The sequence below is a fragment of the Aplidium turbinatum genome, chromosome 6 (genome assembly GCF_918807975.1).
Source record: "Aplidium turbinatum chromosome 6, kaAplTurb1.1, whole genome shotgun sequence".
NCBI classification, from domain to species: Eukaryota; Metazoa; Chordata; class Ascidiacea; order Aplousobranchia; family Polyclinidae; genus Aplidium; species Aplidium turbinatum.
Window position 1 is genome coordinate 9,138,868 of NC_137477.1, and position 15,115 is coordinate 9,153,982.

Consider the following 15,115-nt stretch of genomic DNA (forward strand, 5'->3'; position numbering starts at 1 on the left):
TATTATGATTGGTTTGAGATTACGGTATATATTTCAGCAGTAGCATTTTAAATGTTGGTGAAATTAACATGACAGCACAGTTGCATAAACAAACTAAATATATATTTTTTTATTTTGGGGCGCAACTGCATCATTTTAATTTGGGTACTTTTATAAAAGTAACCAAACAAAGCTAAGCAACACCACAACATTAACATTACATCAGGTATAACATTTTTTGTTAAATGTTGTGGTGTTGCTTATAGCTATGTCCGTTTATGGTTGAAAAAGTACTGTAACCTCTCCACCCGAATTGTTTTATAAAAGTATTTACCAGATTTATATAAATTCATATTGTGTAGTTACTAGGGTGGTCCTTATATGTAGGCCTAGTCAAAAATTTAAGTTGGAGGAAATTGTATGGGCGCCCCTTGCATTAATTCCACTTGATGTAAAAACACTTACTGTAAAATATTTTCTATTCTAAACGAAAATTAAGGTATGCTCAATGCAAACGAAATTTCACAAACGAAATTTCAATATGATAACACAAAATGTTAGCGGTTATCAAATGTTCTACAAAAAAACAATATGACAAATGTCTCTTTACTATTCTACAATAGTCTGTCTTTCTGATTCTCAACAAGAGCAGCTTTAATGTGGGGCAGTTTCTGTCGGTGCTCAGCCACTACTTGGAGGACAAATTGTGTTTGTTCCTCTGATTTTGTTCGCAACCCATTATATTCCTGAATGAGGGCTACAGTTACACCCTTCTCTGCTGTGTCGTTCGTAACACGAAGTGTTCCAACAGTTTTCTGGGCCTCAATGAATGCTGGCAAACTGGACCATAAATTAGGATCTTCTAGAAATGAAGCTGAAATACTCAAAGTCTCAAAGAAATTCTTCGTGTTTTTTATGACGAAGTCAGGGATCTCCTTTGTTCGTATGTCTTGGTCTGACAAACTGACTTGCTTAGCTGGATGTTCTGCTCCTTGTTCAATCAATGCCTGAACCATCTTTCTCTTGTCTTCTAAGGAAATGGAGGCATCAAAGAATGAAAATCCAATAGTTTCTTCAGACAGGTACCAAAAGTGTCGTTTCAGTTTCTTTAGGGCAGCGAGTGATACTTGGTCACCAGATGCCAACAATTCTTTAGCTAGTTGGAGGTCATTCTTTGGAGCTGAAATTCCAAGAGGAGAAGAAAGCCAGCTTTTAATATAGAACTTCACTACAAAGATACATAGGTCTTTGAGCTCACATAGCTCACGCTTATACATAACTCATAGCTCATAGAACATAGCTGATTATACATAGCTCACGCTTAGTCAGGCAAAATCCACTGTTTCGGAAGATGAATATCTTCATGGTGTAATTGAGACGAGACATAAATCTTGCTCGGTGCATGGCTCCAGGTTTCATGAATCTTATCCCTTCAGGTGGAAATCCCCTTAAGAAGATAATCGTGATTTCGAGAAGTTCTCTGTAATCATCTCTGGGATGTTTGCTGTCTAGCTGCTCCTTGGCATAGGACAGCACCCTCTGCTGAGTTTCAGTATCCAATTCAGCCAGTACAACTTCATCATGAATTCCAGGAGTGTAGTCATGATACTTAACCTTAGGCCAGAACTGCTTAAACCTCTTGAATAGCTGTATTTCTGGGGCAGATGAAGGGCCTAAGTAAGACGAAAACACCTCCTCAAGTATAATCTCATGAATATGGTGGCAGCATGCCAGGTACAGAGCATCATGTTCAAGCTATGCTTCAAGAAGTGCACAAGCTCCTTTTAGTCGCCCAGTGTTGGCTGCTGTGGTGTCAAAGCTGAAGGCTTTAATGTCTTCCCTGATATTCCACTCATCAACAGTCTGGATTATGGCATCATATATGGCCTGTCCTGTTCCAAATGGAAGTTTAGGTACTGCTAGAAGCTGATCAACGCCATCAGAAGAAACTATAATGGGCAGTCTATCAACTTTCTCATGTCTTGTCAAATCAAGCATCAGCTTTCCATCCCAGTGAATCGTTAGTAGTTTTCCATAACTCTGAAACGCTGCTTTCAGGTCCCTTGACCTATCTTCACGATACTTTCTGCAATATTGTCGAAGAGAAGAGCGGTTAATAGCAAATTCTGAAAGATTCAAACCTGTTGCAGATAGCACAGATGCTACAGTGTGAACTGCATGCCTATCACTGATCCTACCTTTGTCAAGAGAAGCAAGGACATCTGGTTTAAAAATTTTCTTTCCGCCACATTTTTGAAAAGGTGAAGGTCTGAAGTCAGATGATGAAGGTCGTATGAAATCCTCGTCTCCTTGTGAATCCTCTTCACTTGAAGAAGAGCTGCTCTCTAGAACAACTTTATCAAATAGTTCCTTCCTGGCTTCGTCACTAGCAATTTTCCGTTTCTTCATTTGTTTTACTCTTGTTGCCTTTTCATTCTCTCTTTTCTTCAGCTTCTTGTCCAATCCTGCCATATACCCTCTCCTGCCAGGTTCCCGTTGAGCAACCAAAAATTCTATGTCCTCTTGAATGTCAATCATTTCGAGAGCATTGCCATGAGAAACATCAAACAAATTTGGATATTCTGCAGTGAAGATTTCTTCATTCATTTTCTGCGTGTCGGTCTTTCTATTCTTATTCTTTTTTAGGTTCTCCCATGCTGTGATAAGACCATCCAACTTCTTAATTGCTCTTCTTTCATCCCGTACTGGAATCTTTGCTCGGCTCCAGTATGCGAATAGTTTCTGGATAGTATGCTTGGCTGCCTCCTTTTTTGTTTCCTTCATGATCTTTAGCCGGTAAAAGTACACGACGAGAGCATCATGCACAGATGGCAATTTTGAGCCAGTAAACTCATCCTTCACTGGCCCAACTAAGTATATCTCAGACTGTTTTCTTGTAGATTCTGCCATTAACGCTTACAGTACCTGAAAAAACAAGACTATTATATTATTATTAATCAGGCTGCTACAATATTCAGTAGCCTACTCAGCAGGCAAAACACGGCGCAGAGTGCAGACATAGCATTGTGACATCACTCAGTGCGATTTGGCTGCACATGTGTTCGGCGTGTCTATCTCGTGATCACGGCGTGGAATAGAAATGCCAAAATTTTTTATAGTTTGAAAGATTTGAAATAAGGATCCCCCTATAATAACTATCGTTATTAACTTCTCATTTGATATATGCGAGCCCCCAGTAGAATGAAAGTACAGTAACACATGTGCACCCATGCCTCAATGCTATTACCGACTTAAGCCGTTGTGCGTAGAAAGTTTAAGCTCTTTGAGCACACCTTAAACGTTAATGATTTTTTTTTTTTAATTTGAGGTTTTCCATTTTAACCAAATTGGAACAGCTTGAGAGGGCGCCCGCTTAAAAATTCAAAAGTGGACAAATAAGGACCACCCTAGTAGTTACCCAAATCAACATGATGCATTTATGGATATTATGAAAAAAATTGTAAATTTTGATGCCGAGGCAACTGCATCATGCCAATTTGGGCAGTTTTATAAATAGACTATGATCTGATAATTTCATAATATGATAATTATCATATGTAATTATAATATAATTATAATAATTATATAATTATAATATTATAGATATATTATATATTATAGATATTATATTATAGATATAATATTATAGATAATTATAATATGATCTGATAATTATCTGATAATTTCAGATAATTTCATATTTTTTGTTGTTGCCCAAATCTAAACGATACAATTATGTAAATGGGAAAAATTAATGAATTTGTTCATTTTGTGGAAACTGTCTCAAGCTAATTTGGGCAGTTGCATAAACAGACTAATCAGTTTCATCAGATAATTTCATGTTTTCAGCTGCCCAAATCAACACGATGCATTTGTGAAAATTAATAAAATTAGTTATATAGCAAATTTTGCGTTTTGATTTGTGCAGTTTCACAAAAGTATTAGAGACATATTTTGGTGGCTGCCCAAATTGACATGATGCAGTTGGTTAAATGCATTTCGTATTACAGTTTGATCACCATGCAATACAATAGGCTACATCAATACGGGTGTGCCAAATGAAAATTTTGCGGCATATTTCTTGTGCAAATAAAAGGCTGTACTTAGTTTGATAGGTAAAAGATATTAATTTATAGTTTTTCTTAATTCATGCAAATTTTTAGCTTTTCATATAGCAATTTTTGCCCGAATTTGCGATGTTTTGAAACAACAGGGGGGGCAGCTGCCCTCCCTGCCCCCCTGGCTCGTACGGCTATGCTGAAAATTAATAAAATTAGCTAGGGTATATAGCAAATTTTGTGTTTAGATTTGGGCAGATTAATTCACAAAAGTATTAGAGACATATTTTGGTGGCTGCCCAAATTGGCATGATGCAGTTGGTTAAATGCATTTCGTACTACAGTTTGATCACCATACAATACATCAATACGGATGTGCCAAATGAAAAATTTGCGGCATATTTCTTGTGCAAATAAAAGGCTGTACCGTACTTAGTTTGATAGGTAAAAGATATTAATTTGTAGTTTTTCTTAATTCATGCAATTTTGAAGCTTTTCATATAGCAATTTTTGCCATAATAATTGCAAGATTTTGCCCGAATTTGCGACGTTTTGAAACAACAGGGAGGGCAGCTGCCCCCCCCCTGCCCCCCTGGCTCGTACGGCTATGGCTGAGATGTCAGTAATTACAAGTAGCCTAGGCGCCAGGCTATTTCAATACTGCATGTTGAAAGTTAGTTAAGTATTCAAAAGAAATAAAATGAAAAACCTAGCTAGGTAGTACAGAAATAGTGAACTGCAACAAAGTAGCCTATGCTTCCCAACTTCAGAGACCGATTAGGTCGTTGCTTACTTATGATGGAACGTACCCTTAACTACTTCCTTAATTTAAGATTGCAATAGGCTGCAGACCAAAGAGAAGGATGCTGCTAAAAAAAACAAAATACTAAACAGCTAAGACGAAATAGACACGATAAGAAAAGAATATTCCTACCAGGTAACCTGAAACATTTTCCATTCTAAAATTAACGTTGAAACAACACTAATTTAAATAACAATTGACTTACTCTTTATGCCGTAATAAAATGCTCATCAAATGGTAATAGGTTACAGTATATTGAATAAATTGGTCTCAAGTGTTTGCAGAACATTGCATTTATGAAAATAAATGAGGAAGCAGGAAAATTTTTTACCATTTCATACTTAGAAAAGAAGCAGATTTGATACTGGAATTTTTTCTATCTCATGACATGCCGTGCATTAGGCTGTTTTTATCTAAAAATGTATAATTCTGCACCTTTTTGTATTTTAGAGAAAGAGTTGTTTCACAAGGTGCAAATATAATTACAATGGCTTTAATCAGTCGAGAGGTGGCATACCTTATTTTAATTGTTTTCTCATTCTTGATTGGAATAATATTTCGGATAATCGGTAACTTCCGGTTTAAAAAAGAAGCTCTTTCGCTTTTGGGAATGTTGCAAGTTGTCTGGTTTTGTGGAATGGATACCATCCATTTTGTTGTCTTGGTCTTTATTGGTACAACCATGATAAAGACTAAATAGTAAGCCACTACTTTTATCATTCAATAGTTAGTTATTCAATACACTGAATACAGCACTAGAATCTAAATACGCAGCAGTTTATGCCAAACCATATGATTTAACGCTAAAGATTGGACAATGTAAATGGCCAGATTTGGTTGGAATTTTCCGTATCGAAAAACTATACACTACACAAGTTACTTGCACAGCACTACACTACACTGCTACACACAAGTCGAAAAACTATACAGTACAAGCAAATTTTTAATGTTGTTGGCTGCAAACGATTGGTTATTAAAATGTAACATAATCAGGTATAACTCAACAACAATACGACATTTAACATTGTAACACAAAAATAAAATAAAGCAAACGTTTTCGACTATAGCCTACATGTAGTCCTTTTCAAGCCTATAAAAGAAATAAATAATTATACATAGGCTACATTGCATAAGAAAATACTAGAGAAACACAGTATCATCAAAAATTCTGTCAAATGTAAACATTGAAAGACTGCCTATATCCTGCTCGCATGCAAAATGACTACACCAATGCTTTTCCACCGGTGTGCACGGTGCACCCCAGGGTGCACCGAAATATCCACGGAGTGCACTAGACAACACAACTAATCAAGAAGAAAACTAAGTTCAGAGAAGAAATATTCAGGCAGATTACACCAGATGGACTAAAGCACAAAATGAAGTCTAAAGCACAATTATCTTGTTTTGTGCTTCAGCCCACCTTGCGCAATCTGCCTATAGACGGCTTTTTGAAATGTGCACTTCTTATATGACGGAAGTAATATTTTATCTCACAGCTTGGGTCCTCGATTTATGTTCATGTATTGTTTTACACACCGCGTGATTTTTGTTGCTTCAGCATTCATTGGTTTACCGAGAGACGAGAACAACCTCGCAAATGCCACTATATTTCTTTCAACGATCAAGGTAGGAAGTTTACCATCAAAGCCACTCTATAAAGCAGCCTACTAATAATGTTATGGTTTTTTCCCCACTGGAAGACTCAAATAAATCAAAAAATAAAGAATTGCAAGTGTGTGGCAGTAGAGCGAGCAAATGAGAGATTGTAGAAAGGCATCAAGCCCTTACTCTTTAAAAGAACCATTAGGTTCATAATTGTAAGGATAAGGAAAAAATGCTATTTTTTTCAAATTTGAAGTTAAATTAAAAGATCATAAAATTACGGGTCTAATTTTAGACTAATAAATAGCACTTAGTTTTTATGACAATACCGTTTCGTCTGAAAATAGACCTTTCAACTGTCTTACCTAAAACTAACCGAGTGCAAACCGTTCAAAAAAATCAATCAAAACAGATAATCACGTAAGTTACAGTAAATCTATATTCTATACAGTTATTGTGGCGTGTTCCTCATTTAGGCCTAGATTATGAAGACTAATTTGTTATTACTTTGTAGACGACCGCTGATCGATTTTTATAAAATCAGTATTTTGTGAAAGCTGTCAAAGACTGCCTTAAATCTTATTGTTATTTATTTGTTAGGCTACATTAAAAAGTAGCTTACAGTAACTATGACACCTCATTGCTGTTATCAGTGCTGTATTCGAGGGTATACGGCGGCATACGCAGTATACTCTCTACTTTTTCGAGCAACTATTAGTATACCCTCTGGTTTTTTTAAAAGGAGTGCGTATGCTATCCTTAATTATTGATAACTACTAACTAACTACTTAACCCTTTGAGGACCATTAATAATGTGAGCTGTTTGATGTTTATTAATTGCAATGGACTATCTGTGGCTATCAATTTACCGCTAAAAAATATGTAAGATCCTGGCTGCTAAACCACCGATCAGCTAAAGATATATCACCGAGCTGACTGCATTGCCGAGTGGTGAGAGCCCTGGAACGGCACTCGAAAGGCGTCGGTTCGATACCGCTTACGAGCATGCGGCTGTGTCTTTGGCAGGACATTTTAAGGCATGCTTGAAGGTGGACACGAAGATTGGCTTCCTTGCCTTCCCGTCCACTTAATCTAAATCTTCAACTACCAGGTCTAAGCCTGGATGCGACAACAACAACAACAAGCTAAGAATACTACATCCCAAATTTGAAAAGGGGTTAAAGATGTAAACTGTTTGGAATGTACTTATTAAAAAATAAACAATTTTGTACCACTCGTCCAATTTTGATGTTGATATATTCATGCCTATCATGTTAGAATAAAGATTAGTATTTTGCAAGTTGTGTATTATTTTGGCAAATCTGACATTATACCCTGTGCTTTTTTTACGAATACAGCACTGGCTGTTATAATACTACAGCTGTGCCTTTATTGTTAGATGGTTACCGTTGCATATGAAGTTGATGACTACAGGCAAATACAGAAAGGCACATCTAAGGAAACTACTTGGAAATATCGATGGCTTAGTCTTGCTGAAGAGCCAAGTGCTTTTGACATAGTTTGTTATATGACTTGTTTCCCTGCGCTGATGACAGGTGCTGCGTTCAGTCGATAAATCTCTGAAACTTATTTGCAAAAAAAATTCGTCATTTTTTACATTAGTCTGTTGTAGCAGTAATCATAATCACACATTTGAATTTTATTTTCTAAACATAATTGATACAGTCTTGCACTTGCTTAATTGCGATAAAACGTAGCTAATTATTTTGCATTTCCTAGCCCACGACTTTGATGGATTAAATTCTCAAAAGAGTGCTTTGACTACATATTGGTTGTGTCTAAGAATATACAACTTAGATTCTTAAAAGATTCAATTTTGTATTTCCTAGCCCACTGATTACAGATTGTTTTGTTTGTGTCTGAGAAGATACAAGCCCTTCATTGGCTTCAGTGACAAAAGTTTCCTTCCTGCCATGATTTTCTTTCTTCAACAGCTAGGCTTACTAAAGGTTACTTCCAGTGTTGTACGTTGACGCCGTCAATTTGACGGCGTCATTTGACGGCGTCAACTTTTTGTTGACGCTGAGGCTAGCGCCGTCAATTTATTTTTCAGTTGACGGAAGTGATAGCGCCGTCAACTATTTTGCCGATTTTAAGCGTCAAGCGCTATGCGTCATTTTTTTTCATGGAAAATCTCGTTACACAATAAGAGTTTCACAATGTATTCTGGCCAACGCGACTCATCCGAATTACCGGCTTTTGCGTTGGTTGGAATGGCTCCCTGGAATACACGCGGAAGAAGTTCGCCAAATGGTGATCACACATGTATTGAGAACGAGGGATCAGAGACAGAAAGCGAAAAGTCCATGAATGGCATCGCGGACGTTGAAGATACTTTATTTCAAGAGCTTTATGCCCCTGAAAAGAGCGATATTGGTGCAGTGGACCTCGCTAAAATATTTATACATGCTAATCTATCACAGCACGCTTGGAACAGTGATACCTTTTCGAGTAGCCTAAACGTTTTCAACTTGTTTTTGAAATACAACACACCAATACCAACCAGCGCTGCTATGGAACGCATGTTTTCACTTGGAAAGGACAATACGCGTCCCAAACGCAGCAGATTGTCAGACAAACGTTTTGAAATGCTTGTTTTTCTGCAAGGAAATAACTAATAAGCAGAGCCCGCAAAAGTCAATAAAGTCAAAATTTTTTAAGGACTTCGTTTATCCACAAATCAAAGAATAAAGTTGTTTTCAGCACCTAAGGGACTGTTTCTAAGAAGTTTATAGGTCAAAATAAAGTCAAAATTGATAATAAAGTCGAAATTTGTCAAATTATGGCTTTTAACAAACTTAATTCTGTGTTTCTAGAGAGCAATTTTTGTCAAAATCCTCGTGGAAGCATTGCAACTCAGGAACTGCGACACAATTAAACCATATTAACCCATAAAAGCAGGAATATGTCACAATGACCACGGATCAGCAGTAACTTTTATCGCAAATTGTCCTTTGTTTATTCATTGTTACGTCGTTATATAATTTTTATGAAACACTCCCTCTTCACAAATATGGTCTTTTCGAAGATCAACAGTTTTGATTTTAGGAATAGCCTAGCCTAATGACATTCTGTAGTACAAAAATGCCTAAGCAAGCTAAATCGTCTTCTGTCTTCAGCAAAAGTTAGATTTGTGGAGATTTTCCTATCGCTATAAAACACAACGAACTTTTTATAATCCATAAAACACCTTGACTTTTCGACAAAGTATTACGTTTGGGTCTGAAATCGACACATCATTATGTTTTTGTAAGTGGTATCAATTCAAGAAAGAACTGTACCCTCTATAAATAAGCAATTTCGTTAGTTCAAAATAAAGTCAAAATTTGATAAAAATAAAGTCAGAAATTTTTTTTTTAGGCTGGGTCAAATCAAAATGGCCCTACTAATAAGTTAAGTAGCTAATTACAATACAGTCTCAAAACATAATAGGCCTACCTGCTCTTTATTTATAGCTATTGTTAGCCTAAACTTGGTTGAGATATTTCCGTTTTATAAGACGCTGGCAAAAAATAGCGCTAGAAATTAGCGCTGACGCTGACGCCGTCAATTTCTTTAAGAGCTTACGCAGTACTTTACGCCGTCAAGTTTTTAGGCAATTCGCGCTGACGCTGACGCCGTCAATATATTTCAATGACGCGTACAACACTGGTTACTTCATATCATACATTTTGTCTTTATTGAATTTATGGCGAGTACGTAGGCTACAATAGCACTGTAGACCTATTTGTTTTCTTGCGTAGCATGAAACATTAACCTAGATGATAAACTGTAAAGTATTCCTCTTGTTGTAACAATACATTTTCGCAATCTTTGTGAAATATTTAGGTCCAATCTACAGATATAGAACCTACTACGATATGCTAAAGACTTACATCAACGTACCAATCCAGGAAGAACTGCGATCAAAAGTTTTAAAGATACTATGTTTAGCAGTAATATTTTATTTAAATCCTGTAAGGTTTGAAACCTACAAAGACGGCAGTCTAGCAAACTACTCATTGTTTGTGAGGTTTGTATTCATTGTATTTGTTGTCGCTTATAATATATCTAAATTCCTCACTTTCTGACTCCAAAGATATTTCAGTTGTTATTCTACAGTACCCTACTATGTAATAATTGTAGCTAGGATTGTTAAAGAGTTTTTTAATTGACACAAAGCAAAACTTTTCACAAAAAATGTAAGTTGAGGTGCAAAGAAATCAGAATAACCGACTTGGTATTCGAACGCAACAAAATATTTTGAAAATAAAATGACTTGCATTTTTCTGGTAATTATACTAAGTTACCACCTGATGTTAAGAATGATACCCAGCTTTTATTTGCATAGTTTCGTCAGTCATCACGACTGATTTTATCAAGGGGGCTAAAACAGGTAAACACTATACCTGTTAAATATTTCTAGTTTTAAAAACATTTTGTGGTGTATTGTGTGGGCTTCTCAGTCTTATTCCGAACTAAAGTTCCATTTATTATTCGTATTATTCTTTTTGAATCCATTATTCGAATTATTGTCTGAATTATTATCCGTATTATTCGAACTAAAATTTCATTTTAGTTTTGTTAAACCTTTCAAAAATTGGCTTGTGGTAAAATGTTCCGGCCAGCTTCGTGCTGCTGTTTTCAAAATAAGTATTGTTTTACATAAAATTATCAATTTGTGAATGAAAAAAGTATCTTTTCAAAAACTAATCATCTTTTAAAACTGTTAATACAATCTCTTTAAAAAAAAATCTTGAATTCTCGCAGGTTATTATCATCCGTTCTATTGTAGTTACATAGTACAGTAATGCAGAGTTTAATATCAGTAACTTGACTTTCGGGGATAACTTGAGCTGCTTCCAAATAAACTGCTGCCAATCGATCCAATTTATGGAGCCTATTCTGTTCATGAATCATGGTCAAACTTTTGTCATATTTTCCGTTTATGGACATGTTGGCATAGCGCTTATTGTAGCTAGCAGCATAGTGTTGTTTTCGTTTCGGTTAAAGACGAAAAGTAAAATTTTGTTTTTAATAGGCTTACTGCGTTAATTTGCCAGCTTTGAGTGTAAAGTATGCTCGTTTTAAATATCGGAAAGATTTTGCTCATTGGAGAAAGATCTGCAGGCTAAATTGAGGCTATGATCAATTGCCACACTTCAGCTTGCAAAGATATTTTTCGTTTTCAACGCGATCAATTAGTTATTATTATTGCTTTTTTTGCAGATTAATTCTCATTTGCGTCATAGTAACATCACAACTAGTGAAATATTCTGTAACTTGGTTGTTTTCCGAGTGCGTTTGCGTTCTGATTGGAATCGGAGCATACCCAATTTCCACGAAACCTTCCATTGGCGTGGGTCCAACTGCTCTTGAGAATGGAAAGTTGTAAGTTATTTCATGGCCACCTGTAGATCTTTAGGTGGCCATGGTTATTTATTCATAAATTGTTTTGTGCTGTGCTGTAGTTAAAACAGTGAATAGGCCAGTTATTTCGATTCGAAAGATTAAAAACAGGATTTTTTGTGAACTTTTAAAATTTAGTTTTGCTAAATACAAGCTGAATTCTGTAGACGTCATAAATTCGATGTAGAGTGCAGACCAGCCTATAGTCTTTCAATATTTTATTCATTCAAAAAACTTAACTTTCAAGTTTCAAATATGTTTGGGTTTTTAAATATATTGCGCGCGTATAGGGTATACCCCAACAAAACAGATCGTATAGGCCTATTTGTATTATAAATGACTTATCAATTCTTGCAAACGTTTATACCGCATTTTTGTATGTTAAATTGTTAAAACACTCTGTTTACAGTATACAGTATAAGCTTCATGTCTGTTTTTTTTTTTCAGGCCAGCAGATGCTAAAGTTTTCAATTTTGAAACTATTTCAGCTACGACACTTTTAGATACTATGACTAGCATTACTGTTCAAGACACAATGAAAAACTGGAACAAAACCACCCAATGGTGGATGGGCTACTTCATATACACAAGCAGAATTGTTCCTAGGCATTGGAGACCGGTGAGGTATGTATTCGTTTGCCTACTTTAAACGTAAAAGTTAAGCAGGCCTACTTTTTCGTATTTGTTTGTGAGCTTTTCCATTCACTAGGTGCCGCTGAATGGACTAGGCGAGCAATCTTTAAAATGCGTTGCTCAAGCGCACACCCTGAAAGTCGAACCAGCGTCGCTTGATCTTGAAGCTTCTTCGTTCATGAAGTCATGCGCAACCAACTCCTACAGACTGCATTGTTTTCAAAACTTATGTTTTTCCTATAACTTTATGAACTTTTTAGGGCTCTAAACGTTTTCTTGGTAAGTGGTCTTTGGCACGGCATCAAACCCGGATATCTTATAAGTTTTGGAGCGATGGCTGTTTTGCTTATTTCCGAAATTTTGTTTAAAAAGACAATGGAAGAAAGAACTCGTGTCAACTGGGTTTTTGGAAAGGCAGTGTGTAAAGCGTAAGTTTATTGTAAGATTTCAGCATTTTTTGGTCCAAATCCTTTAACTATCAGGGCTCAGTGCTCAAACTGTAAAATAACTTTCATCTTTTGATTTTTGTGACAATTAGGCCTACCGTCCCTAAAATTTAGCAGCGACTTAAAATCAAAGCCTGGCTCATGCCAAATTCTGGAAAATACATTGAAAATAGTGTGGCAGTTGAAAGGGTTTTGCTTGCTGTTGAAAGCAGTGGTAATCAGTAACACAGAGAGTGTTTTTTTGTTTTTGGCTTCCGTCATTACCTTGATTAGAAGAAAGATTTATATAAGGAAGTTAAAGGATGCACTAATTCATTTCACGAATAAATTAAAGTTTTACTTGTTTTGTTCTATTTAAAATCTATGCCGTAGATTAATTGAAAATTTGTTTCTATTTCTAGGTGTTATTGGACTTTTTGCAAAATGTTTGGTATCTCGTTTCATTTTATCATATTCATGTTGCAAGACTACCAAGCAATTACAAGATTTACCAAGCTGACAGTTTGTTACGGATTCCTGTTGCCTGGTTTGCTCATTTTCCTTTCTGTCGCATTTACGTTTGTCTTACCGAAAAATAACCAAAAGGTTGACTAAGTTTATACTGTAGTAGATCTACCATTAAAATCTGTAGCTTACCTACTAGTGATACCTTATTTGTGGTGTTGAAAAAGAACTGTTGGCAATTTGAATGAAATGAGCCAAACACAATTTTTGAGTGAGAAACTTCTTTGAGTTCATTAATTTTCTTCACTGTTTTGTGGAGAAAACTGGGGCTTGATCTGGACCAACCTGTTAGTACTCCGGAATGCGAGAGTCTGCTTTTAATATGCAAACATGAGTTATTTTTGAAGTTGAAATTTTATTCTTTGTAGCCTATTCAATTGCTTCAAAATATTGTTTTCTGAAATAAATGCAAAAAGTAAATTAGCGAAGCATCTCAAAATTTTGTACAACTTTTAGACAATAATTAAGTTTATTTTGGTAAGTAGGCTATTAAACATTGTTTGATTTAAATGGTCACAGTAAATAGGCTACATTAGACTACGGCACATAAAGATTTGTTCACTTAGCTACATTTGCGTTTGGCGGTTACTTTCGAAAGGCAATGAGATGCAACAGTGTTTTTTTTTTTTCAATGATCAAAACTGGGTTTTTCCTGATTTATTTTGATAAAAGACACTTTTTTCAAGCTGTCATCAGTATTTGTCCGCAGTCATTTGGTTACCTCAAAAACGAGGAGACAAAACAAAGTTTCTACAACAAAATTTTACATAGCTACTTTTTCAAAAACAAAGACGCTGAGAGTAAAAACATTTAGCTTACATGTAATTTGGCATTAACAATAGCCTACCCATTGCACTTCAATTGCAAAGGAAGTCATAATATTCTGCGTTTCATTTGAGTTGGAAAAATGCACTCATATAGGCCACTTCACGAATGAAGCCTACCAATGCTGTCCTGCAAAGGGGCTTGGGGGTTTCAACCCCCCCCCCTTTGGCACGCGTGTGACGTCACGATATTGAGAATGATGCTTTCAGCCTCTTTATGTCTCTAAAACAAAATTTGCTTAATTTTAAACGAAACTGCATTAAAAGAGTGAGTTTTGCCAATATCAAACATTCAAATATCTCAGCCAGGAATTAGCAACAAGAAAACATAGAAGCTTTATTTCCGAAAAATGCCCAAGAAAACATGATCTTATCTTTTTGCTACGTCACCGGACAGCAATATTTTACAGGAATATTCATACCCACATATTTGTTGAAACTGCTCTCAGAATGCATCAAATTCAAAGTAAGGAGGCCCCCTAGACCCCCCGCCGCTGGGTGTCTTTTTAGGTGAACACGCCGTCGGGCTTCACCTGCCGGCCGTCAAACCCCCCTCCCTTTCGAAATTTCTGGCTACGCCACTGAAGGCTAGGATAAAGGTGGTCATAGCTAGGGACGGTACATTACGGGACGCGCAACTCCGTTGTTCCTTTAACATTAGAAGGGTCAATTGCCAATTTGACATTTTTTTACGCTTTACTGCAGGCTTGCTTTCAACTAAAAACCTCTTATTACTTCAAAATCAACTTAACTCTTCTTATATAACCCATAAAAAGTAAAACATTTTGTAAATTAGAAAAAAACGTAACCCTTCTAGTGTTGCGGATAAGCCAAAAACGGATGAAGTTTCGCATCCCT

At 36.1% G+C, this 15,115-nt stretch overlaps 1 protein-coding gene across 1 annotated transcript; it reads left to right on the forward strand.

The window, feature by feature from the left end:
• The first annotated feature begins 5,405 nt into the window (after positions 1-5,405).
• On the forward strand, positions 5,406-13,883 carry LOC145772829 (membrane-bound acylglycerophosphatidylinositol O-acyltransferase MBOAT7-like). Its single transcript, XM_082584712.1, has 8 exons — positions 5,406-5,538; positions 6,336-6,465; positions 7,841-7,997; positions 10,291-10,474; positions 11,671-11,832; positions 12,298-12,474; positions 12,744-12,911; positions 13,331-13,883. Exons 1-8 carry the CDS (start codon positions 5,450-5,452, stop codon positions 13,521-13,523), a joined length of 1,260 nt encoding a protein of 419 aa, XP_082440838.1. The 5' UTR covers positions 5,406-5,449; the 3' UTR covers positions 13,524-13,883.
• The last annotated feature ends 1,232 nt before the right edge of the window (positions 13,884-15,115 follow it).

Excerpts from the sequence above, each read along its gene's own strand:
- LOC145772829 (XM_082584712.1), top strand. The coding sequence starts at position 5,450 with ATGTTGCAAGTTGTCTGGTTTTGTGGAATGGATACCATCCATTTTGTT. Across the intron at positions 5,539-6,335 it reads ACCATGATAAAGACTAAATA|CTTGGGTCCTCGATTTATGT; the intron begins GTAAGCCACTAC and ends TTTATCTCACAG. Across the intron at positions 12,912-13,330 it reads GGAAAGGCAGTGTGTAAAGC|GTGTTATTGGACTTTTTGCA; the intron begins GTAAGTTTATTG and ends TTCTATTTCTAG.